Here is a 21,791-nt window from a genome sequence, read left to right on the forward strand (position 1 = left end):
CTGTGGGTTCAGTGTCATTGCAAGATTCGGTGACTCCGGTGTGTGCTTCAGTCAAATGTTGGAAAATAAGGGATTTCATAGCTGATCTTCGTGCTAAGAGGAGTAGAATAATTTCTACTTCATCTTCGAGCTGGGACTGTTGCATCCCTGTAAAAAGGAAAGCGCAAGTAGGAGTTGTTGGCTCCGCAATGGAGAATGATGGCCTTCTTTCTAATAAGTCATCACAGCCGAAGAAATCGACAAATATTGGGGCGGAAGCTGCTTCAAGTACAGTTGTAAGAATGACGAAAAAGGTGTTTGGAGATTCTTGTAGAGCTTTTTGAGAATCTGCAGTAGGGGTTCATCAATTTACCAAGACCAGTGAGCAGGTTCCAGTTTCTCCTGTACAGCTGTTCAAGATGAGGAGAAAGGATGACAGTGCTCCAGTTAAGAGAATGTGTGTTCCAACGTTGGAGGATTCTCCTTTGAATGAAGTGTGCACTCTGCTAATAGGCCAGGCAATAGTGAAATTGCCAGATGATTAGATCTCCAATGGCCACAGTTGACAGCCGAGGCGATGTTGGTTATGATGCATGCAATGGTTCATGAGAGCCAACAACTTGGAGGGATAGGCATCTTTCTCAGTCACGTTCAAGGAGCAGTGAAATATACCGATGTTCATGTTCACCTGGTAGCTTTTAGAGAGCTAGTCATGATCAGCCATCGTGTCAAGTAGGTGCTGTGGCCATAGGATTGAGTGGCCAGGAATTCCAAGGCCGTGATATACTTTTCTTGTCCACAGACCAGAATGTTTTGGAAGAGGAAGAAGCAGAGAATCAGGAGTTTCTTGCCTCTTATGCAGAAGTTATTGATTTTATTTGCCAAGTCAATAATCTTTCAAGGAGGTCTGAAACTCCTTCCAAGATAGTTCCTTCTGGAATTGAAGCCCTTTAAGGTCCCAAGAAGGATGTTAAGGTGTTGTATGAATTACCATGTTCCAGTCATGCAGAGTCTGAGCTACATAGTGTTAATACACAGATTTCAGGGAGGTATAACTCTTTACGATCAAATAGATCGTTTAAGTTTCTCCCTCCTCCTTTACTGAGAGATTTAAATATTGTACAACACCTGTGGTTCCTTTTGCTGGGGCAGGCATGTCAATCCAGATGTGGTGCATTTAAGACCTGGGTTGGCCTTAGACCAGTTGAAAATGGATTGTCCTTCACTTACTGGTCAAGAAGCTGTTACATTGGAGTCAACAGCTTCTGCTATTTCCCAGACTGCTCCTTGGTTAGATCTTTGGTCAACAACAGTGGCTAAGATACCTCTTCAGATTCAACTAGGAAATCAATGGATGAAACTGCTTTTGTCAGATTGCTTCAGTCTGGTTTGTTTCGTACTTAAAATACTTAAGTGCAAATGTTTGGGCAAATATCCTTTTGATGAGAAAAGATGCAGCGCTAGTCAAGTTAAGCTGTATTGTAGACGTAGACTTTATTATCCCTTTGCAATGTGGATATTCTAGAGTCACAATTCTGTTGCCAAAGGACATGCTGGAGTACATGCTGGAAGCAGCTGTTGATAGAAGAAGGATGGATACCAATGACCAGATTGGTTCAGAAGGCTGATAATAGACTTGAAAGATGCATACTTTCAGATTCTGATTCATCATTCTTCCAGGAAGTTTCTTTGATTCAGTCTTTCAAAGCAGGTGTTTCAATTCAGGGTTCTTTGTTTCGGATTGACGTCTCCGTAAGTGTTAGATTATCGTCATCCATCCAGCACAGTAGATCGTTTCTCACCTTTGTTGACAGTGGGATCTGCATGTTGGGACAGTCTTCACTTGGTTACCTAAACTCGCTCATCCTCCATTGTAATGATCGAAGGTTTAACCTCCCGTGAGAAACTAGCTTTTCTAGCGAATTAAGAATTCCCAGAAACACTTGCTACTGCTTCGCTGGTTGAGTTTCCCTCAGCAGAAAGGATTTCTAGCACTTCTTGGCATTTTTCTACCCTCTGATCTGATGGAAATGCTTTAGCCTTTATCACTGCCAGTGAGGCCATCGACCAACGCTGCCATTTGAGATGTCATGACGTCACTCCCAGCATCCTCTCAGCCAATTGCGTCAGCTGTGTTGGCATCTTCCTCCTGTTGTTGTGACATCATCTCATTCGCAAATAACATCATCTCTGCATGTCGCTGAGCCATCGGTGACGTTTCAAGCTTTGTTCGAGAGGCTGAACTCTGTTTTTCAAAAGAGGTATTCTGCTCTCTCTTGCAAGAAGAGGCGTAGGAGGAGTGAATCTTCCCCACCCTCTTGTAGCAAGAGTGTTGTAGAGGGAGGAAGCTCCCCCCCTCCCATGCCCTCCTTCTTTGTCTGTCTCCTCCTCATCCTCGAGTCAAACATAGGAGAATTACAGACTTAGTGGTGTCGTCTTCTGCGAGTGAGAAGAGTGCATCGCCGACTTCTCTACATGGCTGTGTCTCCCCCCTACACGTAGGTGTTCGTGACCATGACAGTGTTGCGGGTGAGAGGAGTGCTTCGCCAACTGCTCTGCACGGCCATGTCTCTCCCTTACACGTACTTGTTCGTGACCACGGGAGGGTTGCCAGTGACACGGGTGCTTCGCCGACTTCTGTACACTGCCGTGTCTCTACCCTTTTGTGCTACTTGTCCGTGACCATGGGAGGGTTGCTAGTGACACGGGTGCTTCGCCGACTTCTGTACACCGCCGTGTCTCTCCCTTTTGTGTACATGTTCGTGACCATGGAAGAGTTGTGAGTGAAAGAGTTCTTTATCAACTTCTTTACACGGCTGTCTCTCCTTCACACGTACGTGTTCGCGATCATAGAAGTGTTAGTCCCTTATATCCTCCATCTCCGTCTCCTGTACCTGTTCCAGTCTGTTGTAAGATGATAAGGCTCCAGTTAAGAAGTTGAAGGTGCCTGCTTCAACGGTGTCTCCTCCACCTTCCAAAGGCTCTTCTATCTTCAGTACTGTGGTTAACGGTCGAGAATGTAAGGCTTCACTGGTCCGCAGACGTGTTTCTCGTTTTCCTACCAAAGACTGGGACCTTAGGGATTGGTCTCCATCAGGAAGTTCACCTTGGCATTGTTCCTTGTCTCAAGATTGTGCTCATGTGTCATCTCACAGCCGTGTACGTAACTCGTTGCACGTCCATGTACGTGACTCGTCGCATGTCCATGTACGTGACCCGTCACACGTCCATGTACGTGATTCGTCCCGCGAACGTGCAAGTGATTCATCACCCAAATGTGCACTGTTTGGATCAAGACCATGTATAGGGCACTCTCTCTCCTGGCTGGACTTATGGTCCACAGGGGTAGCCAGGATGGCTTCAGATAAAGCTGAGGGAGGTTAGGTCAGTTCTCCCTCCTTTGTCAGGCTTTTGCAGTCTGGTGCTCAGGCCATTTCATATCAAGGCCACCTTAGTGCAACTTTGTGGACCAACTTCCTCATGGCCAGGAGAGACGTGGCCTTGTCGAAGGTAGCAGGGTCAGTAGATTCAGAGTCCTTGTCAGCTCTCCAAAACGGGGATCTCCTTGAGTCGCAGCTTCTCTTCCTAAGAACTTGGTTAGAAAATGCGATCGACCGGCTGATACCAAGGATAGGCTAGTACATCAGGCAGTATCTAAATCGGAGGCTCGTTCTCATCTTCTTCCTCCCTTGCCACAAAGGCAGGCAAGACAGCCTTTTCCTGTCAAGTCATCCAGACGTTTGTCATCTGGGAGAGTCCCTCTGTCTTCTTCTCCATCAAAGTCAAGACAACAGCAGCGTCCTTTTCAATCCTGCCCCTACTACGCTGGGAGGGACTCTAGAGGAAGGGGCAGAGGGGGTTGTCAGTAGAGTGGGTGCCTTCTGTTGCCACGGGTAGGGGGATGCCTGCCAGGCCATTGGGCCAAATGGCAGTTGCATGGAGTGGAGAAATGGGTAGTAGATGTTCTTCGGGTGGGTATCTACTACCCTTCGTTTCTCCTTCTCTCTCGGACAGACCCCTTCTCAATCTTGCCTATGCTCCTGCTCCCTGAAGTACTTAGTTCTGCGGAAGGAAGTGTTGAAGGTGCTGGACAAGGGGGTGGTGGAAGAAGTGCATCGTCCTTCACCGGGGTTTTACTGTCAGACTTTCCTGGTTCCCAAGGCTACAGGTGACTGGAGACCAGTAATCCATCTTTCCACTCTGAATCGCTTTGTAAAGAGGACAAGGTTCAGGATGGAAACACCCTGGACAGTTTTGGCAGCGATAAGAGACAATGATTTTGGCTGTCAGTTCAGTAGACATGAAGGATGCTTACTTTCAGATTCCGATCCACCCTTCGTCCAGAAAGTTCCTTCGCTTCATTCTGGGAGACCAAGTCCTCCATTTCAAGGTCCTTTGCTTTGGATTTACTATAGCCCCTCAGGTGTTCACAAGGGTCCTTGCCCTAGTCTCAACATGGGCTCATGCTCAAGGGATTCTCCTGTTGAGATACATCGATGACTGGCTGGTCTTGGCAAGCTCCAGGGAGAAACTACTTCAAGACAGGGATTGCCTTCAGCTCTGTTTGGAGCTAGGCATAGTAGTAAACCTGAAGAAACCCAATCTGGTTCCCAGCCAGAGGGCTTGCTATCTGGGTATGGATATAGATACAGCAGCGTTGAAGGTTTTTCAGTCATACCAGAGGTTGAAGAAGTTCAAGGCGGTGGCATGCTTTTTCCTGTCACACTCCGAACAGCCAACTCACCAGTGGCAGGTCCTTCTGGGGATTTTGTCTTCTCTGGAGAAGCTGGTCCCTCACAGTCATCTTCACTTTCAGTCTCTGCAGTGGAAACTGAAGGACTTCTGGTCTCCAGCAGGGGATTTGCCTTTGCAGAGTTCCTCTGTCAGAGGAGGTGAAGAAAAGCCTTCATTGGTAGTTGGACGACCTGAATCTCACGGGGAGACTCTCTGTGTTCACCCTCTCCAGACTTTCTCCTGTTTTTGGATGCTTCCATTGATGGGTCGGGTGCCCATATGAAAGATCTCCTTTCCTTGGACATTTGGAGTGCAGAGGAGAAGCTGCTTCATGCAAACATTTTGAAGTTAAAAGCAGCTTTCCTAGGTCTGTGGGAGTTCCTGGAGAGGGTAGAGGGTTGTTTTGTCGTGCTGATGTTTGACAATACCACAGTGGTTGCCTATGTGAACAAACAAGTGGGCCTAGCGTCTTGTCAGCTCCATTCAATGACAATCGAGCTTCACCGGTGGGCGATCAACAACTCTGTGGAGCTCTCTGCCCAGTACATTCCAGACAAGAGGAATGTGGTGGCCGACAAGCTTAGTCGTCGGAACCAAATCCTGGGCACTGTGGTTTGTGCATTGGGATTTGGCGGACAGGCTTTTTAACGTTTGGGGAAAGCCTATGGTAGACCTCTTTACCACTCGTTTCAACAGTAAGCTGGCGTTTTACTGTTCGGTGGTCCCAGATCCTCCTTCTTTAACAGAGGATGCCTTACAGGATCCTTGGGACAGTCTCAAGGTGTACGCCTTCCCTCCGTTCTGCCTGATCCATCAAGTTCTGAACAAATTGATGAGTTCTTGAAATCTTAGGAGGACTTTGGTGGCATCTCTGTGGCCTCAAGCGGAGTGGTTCCCAGACCTTCTGTCTCTTCTGTCAGAGGTTCCAAGAGAGATTCCCCCATGGCAACAGCTCTTTTGCCAACCTCATGTGGAAAGATTTCACCAATCAGTAAAGACCTTTTCTCTTCAAGGCTGGAAACTATCAAGTATCTCCTCTGAGCGAGAGTTTTTTCTCAAAAGGCTGTGGGATGGATGTCTGGCTATCTCAGGAATCTTTGTGAGCAATTAACTGGGGAACTGGTCAGTCTACTGTGATTGGTGTCTTCAACGGCGTTTCTTTCCACTGAGAGCTTCTGTTTAGCAGATAGCAGATTTTCTGATCTTCCTCAGGAAGGAGAAAGGTCTTTCTGTTCAGCTATCAGAGGCTACAGAGCGGCCTTAGGTAGGGTGTTGCGCCTGAAAGGCGTGAACATCTCTTCATCCTGGTAAGTCTCCTTTTTTATTCAAACATTCCCGTGTTCCAGGAGAACTCAACCCTCCTGCATGGGATCTTTCTCTAGTCCTGAAAAGTCTCACTCAAGCTCCAATTGAGCCCCTTTGTCAGTCATCAGACAGGGATCTGACTCTAAAGACAGTTTTCCTGTTGGCCTTGGCTTCTTCGAAAAGAGTTGGCGAGTTTCATGGCCTAAATTATATTAAGCACACCAGGGGTTTGTGGGGGCCGGTGGCTTTCGAATTTGTCGTGGAATTCATGGCAAACACCCAGAACCCCTCGGTGCATGATGACAGATTTGCCTTTTTTTCTCTCTCTCTCTCTCTCTCTCTCTCTCTCTCTTCAACTATCTCTCGTCTCTCTCCTCTTCTTCTCTCCTCTCTCTCTATCTCTCTCTCTCTCTCTCTCTCTCTCTCTCTCTCTCTCTCTCTCTCTCTCTCTCTCCTCACTGAATGACTTTGTGGACAACGATCCACAAGAGCTCTTGCTTTTCCCCATCAGAGCACTGTGATGCTATCTGAAAAGAACTTGTCACCTAAGACCTTGGTGCTGTAGACTTATTGTTAGCACAGGCCGGTCCAGAAGGGAAGTGTCCAAGAAAACTGTTTCATTCTGGTTACATGAAATGATTAAACAGGCTTACTCCTCACTTGCTAATTCTCTCACTGAGTATGTGCAGGCTAGAGCACATGACATTTAAGAAAAACTTGACTTCATAGAATTTTGAGTGCTGGTTCTTGGCTATGTCAGTCCACATTCACTTCCTTCAATTTAAAGGACGTTGCCTACAGGTCTTTGGACACTTTTTTTCCTTGGGTTCGGTGGTGGCTGCCTAACAAGTTGTGTAATTCATTCAGTGCCCCTAGTGGGCCAGTTTGAGTCTTACCCAAGATGATTTTGTGGAAGAGAGAATGAGTGAGTTGTGTTTTACTGGATTCCAGCTGGCACAAGAAGATTATCCTATTGTTAAGACCTCAGGTTCGTTAGCTATGAAAAATACAGATTGATGAAAAATGTGTCATTTTTTTGGTTAGTTACACTGTAAATTTGTAGGCATATTGTGATTGATGTCTTTTTCTTTTCAGGTCGGCCTCCATCAGTTCGGGCATGGGGTCATCAATGTGGTGTGTATATAGGACTCATGGTCATAGAGAAGATAGTTATTACAGGTCTCCTAGCTTTCCCATTTTGGTCTAATGTACGAGATCTCATACTTGCTCCTATCAAGGATCCACAAGCGAGGGTAGTCATCGTTGTGCTAGTCATTCCATTTTTCATTAATGTAAGTATATCTTAATATTTTTTTGCTTGTGTGGTTATTAAAAACTAAAAATATGGAAAAATATGGCAGATTATCATAAATTTGTCCAGGATACCAACTAACATGTGTGATGCATGTTATCAATTGTTTTCATTCCAAAAATTGTAGCCATTATACTAGAATTATTGAATTACAGTTATGTAGGCATTAGGGGAAATAACATTTGTGATCAAGCGGTCAAGGCTCCAATTATCTTAGCTGTGGGCAGTCAAATAGTGCTATTTCATCTTTTGATTTTTAAATATAAAAAAGTCCTTTCTTTTTATGAAGTAATTAAACAGACTCAATCCATTGTTGTATATAGCATCCTTCTCAAAAAGAGTACCACATTGAAGTACTTTCACATCCTTGAATGAAGATGTTTGTTTGATCCATGAACATCTGATGAATAACCTACATAACCCAATGCTAGAGTACAGAAAATGAGGATCTGTGTTAATGTGTTTTATGCAACTGTCCATTTTTAACCAACAATAGATGCCAACTCTTGGGAATAAATCCCTTTCATGAAATTTGTCCTATCATCATAAGACATCTCCTCTGATGAGTACATACTGATCGTATGTTGTCATAAGGGATCACCTCAGAGGATGTCTCCTCTGTTGGAAATGCATGTTCCCATGGCAGCGCAAGGACATCTCTCATGTTTACAGTGCAATTACTTTGACATTGCACAAGTTGACAGTAGGGTTGTTCATATGTGAAACAAACCTTTGGTCTTAACAATAGGATAAATCTTCTGGCACCAGCTGGAAACCGGTTAAAAACAAAAGATTGTAAATGCAAGGAATATGTGGCATCTGGCATCCAATGTGTAGTTGAGGTGGAAGCAAGTCAAGAGTGCACTTGACTCCAGTGATGCATCAGTCTTTCTTCAACTTCTTGGGGAGTGGACCTTCACTTTGCTCTCCCCCCCCCCAGCTGGTTTTTTTTTTACCTAAGCTGTTGGTGAGCGCCAACTTATTTATACAGTGTTCCCCCTGCATTCACTGGGGATGGATACCATACACCCCCTGCAAATAGTTAGAACTCCCCTCTAAAAATGCTTATGTCTGCCCATCTTAAAAGTTCAAATACCAAATATATACTTAAAGTATAATCCTACATCAAATATACCATTGAATTGGTACTATTAGTATAATTTCAAAGTCATCTGATACATTTTACCATTAGAAATATATAAACAGCCAATAACAGAGAGAAGGCTGCAATATAAAAATGACACATTTTTTAATCAATTTCTATTTTTTATAGCTTGTTAACAAACCCTTGGTCTTAACAATTGGATAATCTTGCCAGCTGGAAACTGGTTAAAAACAATCAAAGACTATAAAGCAAGGAATTGGTGGTGTTTGGCAACTTGTTCCTATACGAGGTGGAAGCTGGTCACTGACCAGGCATAGAACCTCGTGACGCGCTAGTCTTTCCCCCAACCCAGGAAAAGAGAGAGGGACAGCTTGAGGTGAGCAGTAAACGTTAAGACCCCAGATTTGTTAGCTGTGAAAAATATAGACCGATTCCGTGACGTCATCAACGGGGCTGACACCACAGCGTCTCTCCGACTTGAAGAAGCGGCAGCAGTCACTGGCGGAGCAATACAAGATGGCTACCCACGAAGACGAGGCTGGGAGGAAGGGGGACAGCCTGGCCAGCCTGGGGACGGGGGTACAATCCTCCATAAAATGCGCTAGCAACCCCTCCAAGGACGGGGTACCCCCTAGCCTGAGCGTCTTCCAAATCGCTGCCATATTGGATGCCTCAGACTCTGGAAGAAAAGAGAGAGATAAAAAAGCCTCCCCCTTCCCGGGAATCAAATTAACTCCCAAAGAAGAAGGGGCGACATTACAAACATCAGCCTGGTGGCCTCCTGATATTTCCAGCGACGAATCAATGGAAGAAAAGGAAGGAGACACAGGAGCAGCGCTACTATGGGGGTTGAATACTGCAGGAGACGAAGCATCGGGAAGAGGCGAAAAACCCTCCCAAGAAGGAAGAGTCGAAACCCTCCGATGTTCTCTCGTTATAAAACACCTTCCACTGCTCCTTAGGCCATGCCCGGCATTCCGTGCAAGGATTCATTATAGTACAAAAATTAGAACGACACCTACTACATGTGAGGTGGGGAAGGCCAAGAGAGGTTAACACGACTCTCGCCCAGGTGGTCTAAGAAAAGACTGACGCACTGGCGTAGCTGCGTGGTCCTTGACCACTCTTCACCCGAGCTATGCATGCGCTGCCAGATATCACAAGATTCCTTGCTTTCATCTGCTTTTTAACAGGATCCAGCTAGGCGTTAGAAATTATCCTATTGTCAAGACCTCAGGTTTGTAGCTATGAAAAATACAAATTGTCTTAGAAAATTTGTCATTTTGTTCATATGCGGAACAAACCTTTGGTCTTTACAATAGGATAGACTTATACTTGGAGGTAGGTACAAATACCCTAAACCGCCTGGGAGTTAACCCACCTGGCCACCCTTCCTAGAAGAACGAGTTCTAAAGAAGGGGGCTCAAGCGTGTGAGAGAGTAGACAATCGGATATCTAAAAACTCTGCTGTCCTGGTTGAAATACAATGATATAAGGTCAGAATCATTGCAACCAGGGACAAAAGAAAACTGCCTAATAAAGCAACAAACCATATAAGCCACAAAGGTTTATTACCACTCCTCACTCCCCTTGCTTGAGAGAGGAGTTATTGCTACTGAATAGCAGATTTGTATATTTTATAGTTACAGTACAAAAACCACTACCAGTATGGTCACCCTACTCACCTGTATCAGACCAGTTCCAGCATGTGACGTTTAGAAGAGCTGATACGAGAGATAGGCAAGTGCATCAAGCAGTATCTAAATTGGAGGCTTGTTTTCGTCCTCCTCCCCTTCTGCAATGGCAGACCAGACGGTCTCCTCCTGTCAAGTCAACCAGGCATACAACTTTTGTGAGAGCCTCTCAGTCTGCTTCTTCATCAGAGTCAAGACAGCAGCAGTGTCCCTTTCAATCTCGCCCCCACAAGGCTGGGAGGGCTCTACAAGAAGGGCCAGAGGGGTGGCCAGTATAGTGGGCACCTCTCCCTCCCCGTTGCCATGGGTAGGGGGATGCTTGGCGGGCAACTTGGCCAAATGGCAGTTGCCTGGAGCAGAGAAGTGGGTAGTAGATGTCCTGGGGGTGGGGTATTTACTTCCCTTTGACTTCTCTTCCCCTCTCTCAGACAGACCACCTCAATGTGATTTATGCTCAAGGCTCTGACATACTTGGCTCTTTGGGAGGAAGTGTTGAAAATACGGGACAAGGGTGCAGAGGAAGAAGTGCATCGTCCTTCACCAGGGTTTTACAGTCAGATTTACATGGTTCCGAAGACTACAGGCAACTGGAGACCAGTGATAGACCTTTCCACACTGAGTCACTTTGTAAGGAAGACAAGGTTCTGGATGGAGACACACCAGACAGTTTTGGAAGTAATAATAGACAATGACTTCTTGCTGTCAATAGACTTGAAGGATACTTACTCTCAGATTCCAGTCCACCCTTTGTCCAGGAAGTTTCTTTGCTTCAGCCTGGGAGAGCAAGTCTTCCAGTTCTAGGTCCTGTGCTTCGGTTTGACTACGGCTCCTCAGGTATTCACAAGGGTCTTTGCCCTAGTCTGTTGAGATGCCTCGACGACTGGCTTGTCTTGGTAAGCTCCAGGGAGAAACTACTTCAAGACAGGGATCCCCTTCTTCAGTTTTGTCAGGAGCTGAGCATAGTAGTAAACTTGGAGAAGTCCAGTATGGTGGACCAGAGGTTTGAGAAGTTCAGGTTGGTGGCAAATTGATTCCTGTCACAGATTGAACAGCCAGCTCACCAGTGGGGAATTTGTCTTCCCTGGAGAAGCTGGTCCCACATGGTCGCCTTCACCTTTGCTCTCTACAGTGGAGACTGAAGGACTTCTGGTCTCCGGCGGTGGATTTGTCTTTGCAGAGAGTTCCTCTGTCAGAAGAGGTGGGAAATGACCTTCGTTGGTGGTTGGACAACCAGAATCTCACAGTGGGAGTCCCTGTGCATTCATCCCCTCCAGACTTACTCCTGTTTTCGGATGCCTCCATTGACGGTTGGGGTGCTCATCTGGAAGATCTCTGTGCCTCGGGTGTTTGGAGTGCAGAGGACAAGCTGCTTCACGTCAGTATTTTGGAGTTGAAAGCGGTTTTCCTAAGTCCGTGGGAGTTCCAAGAGAGGGTAGAGGGTCATTCCATTGTGCTGATGTCGGACAACACAGCAGTGATTGCCAATGTGAACAAACTGGGGGCCCTGGTGTCTTGTCAATTCCATTCGTTGACAGTTGAGATGCACCAATGGGCAACCGACTCTCTGCCAAGTAAATTCCAGGCAAGAGGAATGTGGTGGCCGACAAGCTGAGTCATTGGAACCAAATCCTAGACATGGAGTGGTCTCTGCATCAGGATGTGGGGGACAGGCTTTTTCATTTTTTGGGGAAGGCCTATGGTAGACCTCTTCACCACTCACTTAACAGGGAGTTGGAGGTTTACTGTTCAGTGGTCCTGGATCCCCTTGCGCTAGCAGAGGATGCCTTGCAGCGTCCTTGGGACAATCTCAAGGTGTATACCTTCCCTCTGTTCTGCCAGATCCATCAAGTTCTGAACAGAGTGATGAGTTCTCGAAATCTCACTATGACCTGGGTGGCATCTCTGGAGCTTCAAGCAAAGTGGCTCCTGGACCTTCTGTCTCTTCTGTCAGAAGTTCCAAGAGAAATTCCCCTATGGCAACAGCTTTTTTGCCAACCTCATATGGAAAGGTTTCACCAGTCAGTAGATTCCCTGTCTCTTCAATGCTGGGGACTATCAAGCATCTCCTCTGAGCGAGAGGTTTTTCTCAAAAGGCTGTGGGCCAGATGTCTAGCTATCTCAGGAAATCTTTATCGGCAGTTTACCAGGGGAAATGGGTGGTCTACTGTGGTTGGTGTCGTCAACAGGGTTTCTCTCTACTTGGAACTTCTGTTCAGCGGATAGTGGATTTTCTGATCTTCCTAAGGGTTGATAAAGGTCTCTCTGTTGCTCAGCTGTTAGAGGCTACAGAGCAGCCTTGGGCTTGGTTTTGCGCCTGAAAGACGTGGACATCTCTTCATCCTGGGAAATCTTGTTGTTCAGGAGTTTCGAACAGTACTGTTCACCAAGAGAACTCAAGCTTCATGCGTGGGAACTTTCTCTCGCCTTGAGAAATCTCACTCGAGCTCCATTCAAGCCCCAATGTTGGTCATCAGACAGGGAGCTGACTCTAAAGACAGTTTTCTTGTTGGCCTTGGCTTTTTCAAAAAGAGTTGGGGAGTTTCATGGCCTAAGTTATGATGTTAAACACACCTGTGGTTGGGGTCTTGTCTCCTTAGAATTTGTCGTGGAATTTGTGGCTAAGACCCAGAATCCCTCGGTGCATGATGACAGATTTGCCTTGTTTTCTATACCCTCACTGAATGACTTTGTGGACAACGATCCAAAGGATCTTTTGCTTTCTCCCGCCCAAGCACGGCGATGCTATCTAAAGAGGACTCCTCACCCAAGGCGTAGGCACCGTAACTTTTTGTTAGCACAGGCTGGGCCAGAAGGGAAGTGTCCAAGAACACAATTTCATTCTGGTTACGTGAGACAATTAAAAAGGATTGCTCCTTACATACTAGGTTCTGTCACTGAGTCTGTGCAGGCTAGAGCACATAACATCAGAGGTATAAGTTCCTCTCTGGCATTTAAGAACTTGTCTGTTCATAGAATTTTGAGTGCTGGTTCTTGGCTGCGTCAATCCATGTTCACTTCCTTTTACCCCAAGGACGTTGCTCACAGGTCTTTGGACACTTTTTCCTTGGGTCCGGTTGTGGCTGCCTAATAGGTGGTTTAACTCACACAGTCCCCCTGGCAGGACAGTTTGTATTTACCCAAGATGACTGTGTGGAAGAGAGAATGAGTGAGTTGGCTGGCCTCTTTCTTTCTCTTTTTTTTCCTTTCTTCTTCTTACTGGTGGGTTGAAGAATAGATGCATCATATGCTGGAAATGGTATGATACTGGTGATAACGGTGGTCATCCTAATGGTGGTTTTATATTGTTACTGTACAATAGACAAATCTGCTATTCAGTCGCAAGTACTCCTCTCTCGAGCAAGGGGAGTGAGGAGTGGTAACAGACCCCTGTGGCTTGTATGGTTTGTTGCTTGAACAGGCTAGAGTTTTCTTTATCTTCCTGAAATGCAATGAATCTGGTCACATATCATTGTGTTTCAACCCAGATGGCTGAGTTTTTAGATATCCGATTGTCCATTCTCTCATGGGCTTGACCCCCTTCTTTAGAACTCATTCTTCTAGGAAGGATGGTGAGGTTGCTTTAACTCCTAGCCAGTTTAGGGTACTTGTTCCTCCCTCCAAGTATAAGTCTATCCTATCGTTAAGACCAAAGGTTTGTTCCTTGTCTGAACAAATGACAAATTTCTTAATCATTTTGCATTTTTCATTGCTACAAACCTGAGGTCTTAACATTTACTGCCCACCCCTAGCCTCCCCTCTGTCTTTTCCTGGGTTGGGAGAAAGACTACTGCATCATGAGGTTGCATGCCTGGTTGGTGACCAGCTTCCACCTCCTATACGTACGAGTTGGAAGATGCTACCGTTTTTTGCTTTTCAATCTTTTGATTGTTTTTAACTGCTTTCCAGTTGGAGCAAGAAGATTATCCTATTGTTAAGACCTCAGTTTTGTTAGCTATGAAAAATACAAATTGATTAAAATATTTGTTATATTTTTAATGATTCCTTGTATGTAAATTAAATAAACAGGTTAATATTTGAAACTGCATGAAATAACATTGATGATTCTGTCTGGGGTATATGAAAAGAACAGCTGCTAAAACATTGGCTGGAAGGCCAGAAATTTCAGTTAATGCAGTGTAGTGGTACTGCAGTTTTGTTTTCAGAATACTTTGCATATTTATACATTTTTTCTTGGACATGCAAACTTTCATAATACCTCAGTGATTGGGCAATTTTGGGCAAATTCAAGAGTATTTTGCCAAATAACTTAGTGTAAAAGTTTGAAATCTCGTTGAGTTCCCCTTTGTGTGTTGATGACATATACTGCATAAAAGGTTAACACAGGAACAACACTTACTAGAATGAATAAATAAAGGTTTGACTTATATGAGATGAAAGTGTGCTTGAAAGAATCAAATATCTGGCGAATCAATAGTATAAGCTTATAGTATTTGCTTACCAATGCTTTGTGGTCTAGCAGTTGAACATCATTAAAGGTCATTTCCCAAGTTTACATATATGGATGTAACTTTGGTATCATAATGAAGTTATTTTTATATTCATGCAATGAAATTGTACACAGAATAACGTTTGAATGATTAGGAACTCTTGTGATTTGAACATTTTGTGGGTAGTACATATAGGTCTATGTGTAGCCTGGGCTATACCAGCAACATCAAGGATAATTATTGAAAGGCCATTGTTCACTTGTGGTTTTTATGAATAGACTGTCTGATACAAGCTCATTTTTCATGTGTTTGTAGAGGTATATTATTGAAACAAATTGGCATGATTATGATCATATAAGAATGTGTGAGGCTGCTTTCATTCATAAACATTCAGATATGTTACTGAAGAAAGCTTTAATATTTATCTTAAGCCAGCAATGTTGGAAATGCTTGCCAGCCAATCACATGCTACCCATGTGCATGTGCTACATATTCGCCCTTGGGTGGATGGATGAAATAAATAAGACTGGCTGCATATAGTTGCTCCTCAGCAAATAATTATGAACTTATCATTAGAGTTATAATATCAGTACCCAGCCAAGTTTTGAGAGTTCTTTTAGGACAGATGTTTTTTGGGTTTTGTGTACTATGTATTTCAATAATGTATTCACCTGAGTTAAGGTGTAAATATTGTAGATTTTAACCAATCAGCTGCTTAGTGCAGAATAATTACTTTAAAGTACTTTAAACACTCAGTCAAATATGTAAATCATCTAGTCAAATACAGTGGTACCTCGACATACGAAAGGCTCAACTTACGAAAAACTCGAGATACGAAAGCAAATACGAAAAATTTTACAGCTCTACATACGAAAAGTTTTCAAGATACGAAAGGTTGTTGCTGTAAAGTCCCAAGATTCGCCCGGACCACCGAGAACAATTTTAAAACTCCCGCGCCGCCAACTGAGTAAACTCGCCACCATCCTCCCGCTCTCCCATTGGTTCCTGATGCTAGTCACCCCATAAGATTCTGCTCTCCTATTGGTCAGCATCTACCCCTTGTGCTTTTAAGTATTCTATTGGTAAAAGGGTGCTGTAAATTGAAAAACTTCTTCATGCAATACATTTAATAAAAAAAACGTTAGGTAAAGATAGAATAAAGAATAGAAATGAATGGTTATTATACTGTTTGGTAGTTTCAGTAGTTGAAGAGAGATAATGAAAATTTATGGCTTACTGTGTAAAGTGATTGCTTGGCGATCGTTCGATACTCGTAAGTGCTGGATGTAAACAGAAGTTTGGAAGCTTTTTTTTGTTTGTTTATTATAGTTAATGGTTACTTAATAATTATTTGAAATGAGTACATGCAATATATTTAATAAAAAAATTGTGAATTAGATATCATAAAATATAAAATAAATCAGACTGCCAACAAATACGTATTTTTTAGAATTCTTCTTCTGTTTTAATATTACGTTACGTATATGTTTCATTATAGCTGTCAGTAACTCGGTATCTCCATTAGGTAAAGATAGAATAAAGAATAGAAATGAATGGTTATTATACTGTTTGGTAGTTTCATTAGTTGAAGAGAGATACTAATGAAAATTTATGGCTTACTGTGTCCTAGGAAAAGTGATTGCTTGGCGTTCGTTCGGTACTCGTAAGACGGTAAGAGCTGAATGTAAACAATCGATTGGAAGGTTTTTTTTTTATTTGTTTTGTTTTTGTATTATAGTTAATGATTAATTAATAATTATTTGAAATGAGTACATACTGATTATTTATACATTTTATTGGCATATTCTAAGCTTTTAGCTTCTTAGGTTTAGATGTCAGAATCATAGACTAGGCTACAGTAGCAACCGCTAACATAGGCTAGGCTTATTGCTAAGGGACATATGCTAAAGTCCTAATATATGCAGTAAAAATGGGGTTGAACGTATTACATGCAGTTGATATTACTCAAGTATGTACAGTATTTTGCCTTTTTGGAGTCATATGTCTTCCGTCGGATCGGCGTCGTAACCCTAGAACATGTGTTTTAGGCCTGGAAATATAATTTACTGGGGTGTTTTTGGAGGGCTTGGAACGGATTAGCCATTTTACATGTAAAATGTGGTCCAAGATACGAAAACCTCATGATACGAAGGGCGCCTCGGAATGGATTAATTTCGTATCTCGAGGTACTACTGTATGTAAATTTTTAGATGAGAGCAAAATTGGAGCAGATAAGTAGATGAGAGTACTGGAGGGGAGATACAGAAGCTAAATTGCACAAGCAATATTGCTAAGTTTGAACTGAATGTTGCTAAAAGAAAAAAAATGCCTGAGGCACTATGCAGTATACTAGAAACACATCATGAGGCAGTAACCCCCTTTGGAAATAAGAGCCTCTAATATTGCAGATTTCTTTCATATTCTTTACTGGTAAGGTAAATAAACTTGTTTTTCTGTTTGTTAATATCATGCAGTTATTTATAATAAAAATTATTTCAGGCTCTTATCTTCTGGGTGACCGACAACTTCCTCATGTTGAAGGTTCATCGGCCAGTCCGCACTGAGGAGGACCCTTATGAAGATGCTTCTTCAGGGTCTTCCAGAAACTACAGTAAGGTATGGTTAACTTAATATTATAGTTTTAAACCAGAAGGTTTTTGTACTTTTTTACATTGCTATTCGTAATAATGTTTTATTTTTGTTAGTTGGGTTGGTAATTAGTATGTTACATAGTTAACTCGGGAGTAGATTGCAATTTTGGTAGTTACAGTGTGTAGTTGGTTTGTAGCAGCAGAGTTTGGTATTGTTTTGATTACAAAGCACATGTTTACAAAGAGCAATGTTCGGGTTATTAGGAATTCTAGGCACTCTCCATCGAGTCGAAAGAAGGTAGCTAGGGCTGGACTTGTGGACTGGGTAGGCGGGCTACCAGGGCTGGACCAGTGGCTCTGTTAGTCCAGTTACTGGGGCCAGTAATGGTACACCGGGGGTCTGAAGAACCCCAGGTAGCAGTTGCACTCATGTGAGCAGCTTTTGACTGGCTGGCAATATCATCCATGGACCCTGGGTTCTGGGTGGTTAAGACCTACACTAATTGTGTACCTGTCTTGCTACAAAGGAGAAATTTCTTGGACTAGTATTTTGCTTTATTTTCGTATTTTATATCACCCATTTTGTTTTGCCTTGTGCACTTGAGAGATTTATTAAATATTTAGTGATTTTGTGTGAATTATCACAAATGTTTGTTCCAGTGTGCTTTTTCACTTGCAAATTGTTTCTTTGGGATGGTAAATCATCTGTATTTACCTTATTATTTTCATTTTTGCTATTTTCTTGTCTTCATTTTCATTTTCTCTTCATTGTTCCTAAATTGGTGCCCCTTTTCCAATTTTTTTACCAGCATAACTATGTGACTTAGAAAGTTAGTGTTTCACTTTCACTTTCAAGTACAAGGGACAAACATTAACCCAGCAGTGGCAACAATATTAATGAGTGTTATATTAAATTTTCTTGAAGCCAAGGCCCCCATATGGTTGTAATTAGGTGCTCAAGATCTGATTATATTCTCTGCCCTGAGGTACAGGCAGGTATGGACCCCTGGTAACACAGACCCACTGAGGCTCACCTTAACTAAGCCACACATGTCACCAGGGTGTGGTTTTACCCTCCTTCCTTCCTTGTGAATTTCCCCTGCAAATACAAAATGGCCATTGAGGAGACTTGCCTAACTCTCTTCATGATTTAAAGACAACTACTCTGATGTCGTCTTTTCGGATGTCACTGTCTTTCAAATCTATTTGGTTGCTGTCACTAGAACTGATTCTTTAAAACATGGAATTAACTGTGAATTAAAAAGTATAAAAGACACATGATAACCTCTTAGAATTTTGCCTTTTTGCCCTTTCCAAGATGACAAAGTTAAAAACTAGTAATCCAACACTTTATCAAAATATTGGAACTAATATCTAACTGGTTATCAGCAAAATTTATGAAAATTATTAAAGGAAAAACACATATTATTGAAACAGTAGCTTACCAAGTAATGGCTGAAAAGTTTCCAGTATCTGCAGCAAAAAATTTTGAAATTCATGGTAGCGATTCTTTTGTCCCTGCCCACTTTCGGTAAAGAGAGGGACTACTGAGCAGAGAAACCAATTTGTTTCTGCCGACTTTCACCAACAGTCGTGAGCAGCAGTAATTTTTGAAATTCTATGTTCTTTGGTCTTGTTGAATTATATCTCGATTGGTGAAGTTATTATGTTTTGATATCCTTTCAACAATTAGCAGTCAAACCCCCGTATTCGTGTTCTCGAGATTCACGGACTCGATTATTGATAGATTTTTCTGTGGAACCTATCTAAAAATTATTTGCGTGAGGACATGCTCATTTACAGGTTTTTCTGACAAATATTAATTAATTAATTAGTGTATTTTGATATTTCTCTCTCTCTCTCTCTCTCTCTCACACTGAGATATATGTTTTTTGTGTAATGAGTAAATGATTTATTAATTTTTTAATACTAATATTAACCCCTTAAAGGGACTATTATTTTAACATTTGTCAAAAAAGATTCCAATTATCTTATTTAAATAATTGAAAATACAAGTTATTTAGATACCATACTATACTTCATTTCAGTGTAAAATAGTGATTATTTTATATAAAATAGTGATTTTTAGAAACTCGCTTTGAGACCTTTTTAAGGTCATTAATGAGTTATCTTGTACAAGTCAGCTATTTTTGGTCTATCACGAGATATCTCGTATGCTTAGTTTCAGTAATTTTGAAAATAGATATTGAATAAAAAAGGATATTTCGCGCAGCGACACGAGCTGAGCCAGAAAAGTAATTTTTTTTAATTGTTGTTTTTTGGGATAAAAAAACTTTTTTCTCTTCATTTGGATAAACAAATTAAAGTGGTACCTCGAGATACGAAAGGCTCAACTTACGAAAAACTCAAGATACGAAAGCAAATATGAAGATTTTTGTGGCTCTACATACGAAAATGTTCAAGATACGAAAGGTTGTTGCTGTAAAGTCCGAGATTCGCCCGGACCACCGATAACAATTTTAAAACTTGCACGCCGCCAACTGAGTAGACTCGCCACCATCCCCCGCTCTTCCATTGGTTTCTGATGCTTTTCACCGCCATAAGATCCTGCTCTCCTATTGGTCAGCATCTCTCCCATGGTTCCAGAGGCTACCTAAGTCTTTAAGCAGCATTTGTATGAGAAATGAAAGGCATTGGCAGTTTTATGAAAGTCACCCCAAGCAACCTCATCCATTCGCTTTTAGAGTAAATTTTATTGTCCGTGAATTAAATATGCCAAGAATCGAGATTTTACCAGCAAAATACTCAGTTAGTCCCCCCTGGAACTTTCTAGAGGTAAAATTTTGTAGATATTTTAATTTTACCAAGACAGAATTGTCCAGTGAGGCCATGCAGTCAATATTTTTAGAAAACACTTTGCAACATGATAACTCCTGCAGTTTTCACGGATGGCTCAGAGTCAGATGCTGGCGTCGGCTTTGGTGTAGCCTTCCCTGATGTAGAGAGAAGCGGCAGGCTATCATCAGTTGCATCGATTTTTACAGCAGAATTATATGGAATCTTAAAGGCTTTAAAGGAAGTTTTAATTCGGAATGAAAGTAATTTTATTATATATTGTGACTCAAGAAGTGTTCTTCAGTCACTGGAATCTTTTAACCCTTTAAACCCTCTGATTTTAGATATATTGGAATGGCTGCTTTTACCAAAAAGAAGAGGGAAGAAATAAGGTTCTGTTGGGTGCCTTCTCATGTTGGGGTGGCTGGGAATGAGAAAGCTGACCAACTTGTAAAGTCTGCGGTCAGCTCCCCAGAACCCAATATCGGGATTTGTATCCTCTAGTAGGTCAGAGAATTAAAAAATATTGGCAGTCCCAGTGGGAGGGTATTTTAAATAATAAAAAAATGCGTAGTATCACGTCATCAGTGTCTCCTTGGTCATATCCGTATATGCCAAGGAGACAGGAAACTATGTTGTGCAGATTGAGGATTGTACATACAAGACTCACCCATGGGTTCTTGATGTCTCGTGAAAATCCTCCGTTTTGCGAGAACTGTACTGTGCCCTTGACTGTGAGACATTTGCTGGTTGAATGTCCCAGACTTTGGAATTTGAGACATAGGTTCCTGTCTTGGGGATGTGATAGAGGAGGTAATTTTATCCTATCTACAATTCTTGGAAAGGATTGTAATGTAGAGCGGTTATATATCTTTATGAGGGAGGTTGGCCTCCTCAACAAAAGTTAGATTATATAATAGAATATCTATGTAAGAGGTTATATATTTGAACAAATTTATTCATATAAATATATTTTTAGATTTTTTATATTAAATTAATTTTAGATTTAATTCTACTTTTTATCTAAATTTATTTCGGTGTCAATAACCAAGATGTTGTGACACCAGTTTTTAACAGACATACTCAAATCAAATCAAACCAAGGTGGTTCTGTAGGGTTCGCTCTTGGGTAGGTGCCCCCCTCAGTTGACGCTGTTGTTCGGTCCCAGGCTTCGGCAAACAGCCGTTAGCACACTGGAACTCCCCTAAACTTGGAAGGAGGCACACAGGAAGTCCAATGGAGTTCTGTCGGGTTTCCTCATGGGTAGGTGCCCCCTCAATCAACCCTGTTGTCTGGTCCCAGGCTTCAGCGGACAGCCGTTGGAAAGGCGTTCAGGTAAAGGATGGGCATCAGTTATCTTCTGGTGCAATGGATTCCAGTCCAGACAAAAGGCGCCAGTGGCGCTTTCCTGATGAGTCTCGGCCTCTGAAAAGGCACTGAGTTGATGCAAAGCACTCTTCTCCGCTTCCCTGTAAGCAGTTCAAGGAACCTGAGAGTAGCCCCCAGCCTTCATGTAGCCACTGGGACAGTCCAGAATGTTTTTTGCCAGAGTGCCTGGCTGAAGAGCACCAGTACAGGCAGTCCCTGATTATTGGTGGCCTCGGTTATCGGCGATCTGGCTTTATGGCACTTGTTAGTACCAATATAAGCCGAATCTCGTTTATCAGTGCCAATCACACTTAACATTGTCACTGATTCCCAGTTATTGGCGTCAATTACCAGGGATCGGGGATATTATCGCCAATTTTCAATTATATGTGATTTTTGGTTATTGTCGCGCCTTTGGGAACAGAACCCTTGTTGATAACTGAGGACTGCCTGTATGTT

At 42.7% G+C, this 21,791-nt stretch overlaps 1 protein-coding gene across 3 annotated transcripts in view; it reads left to right on the plus strand.

Annotated features, from left to right (window-relative positions):
* Nucleotides 1-21,791, plus strand: part of LOC135219605 (store-operated calcium entry regulator STIMATE-like) — a 139,958-nt gene that overhangs the window by 108,796 nt on the left and 9,371 nt on the right. For all 3 annotated transcript variants that reach the window (XM_064256496.1, XM_064256498.1, XM_064256497.1), the window contains exons 5-6: nt 7,114-7,310; nt 17,077-17,193. In XM_064256496.1, the coding sequence (XP_064112566.1) occupies nt 7,114-7,310; nt 17,077-17,193 (314 nt within the window). The remainder of the gene's footprint in view (nt 1-7,113; nt 7,311-17,076; nt 17,194-21,791) is intronic.

This window comes from Macrobrachium nipponense, chromosome 1, assembly GCF_015104395.2.
Source record: "Macrobrachium nipponense isolate FS-2020 chromosome 1, ASM1510439v2, whole genome shotgun sequence".
NCBI lineage: Eukaryota > Metazoa > Arthropoda > Malacostraca > Decapoda > Palaemonidae > Macrobrachium > Macrobrachium nipponense.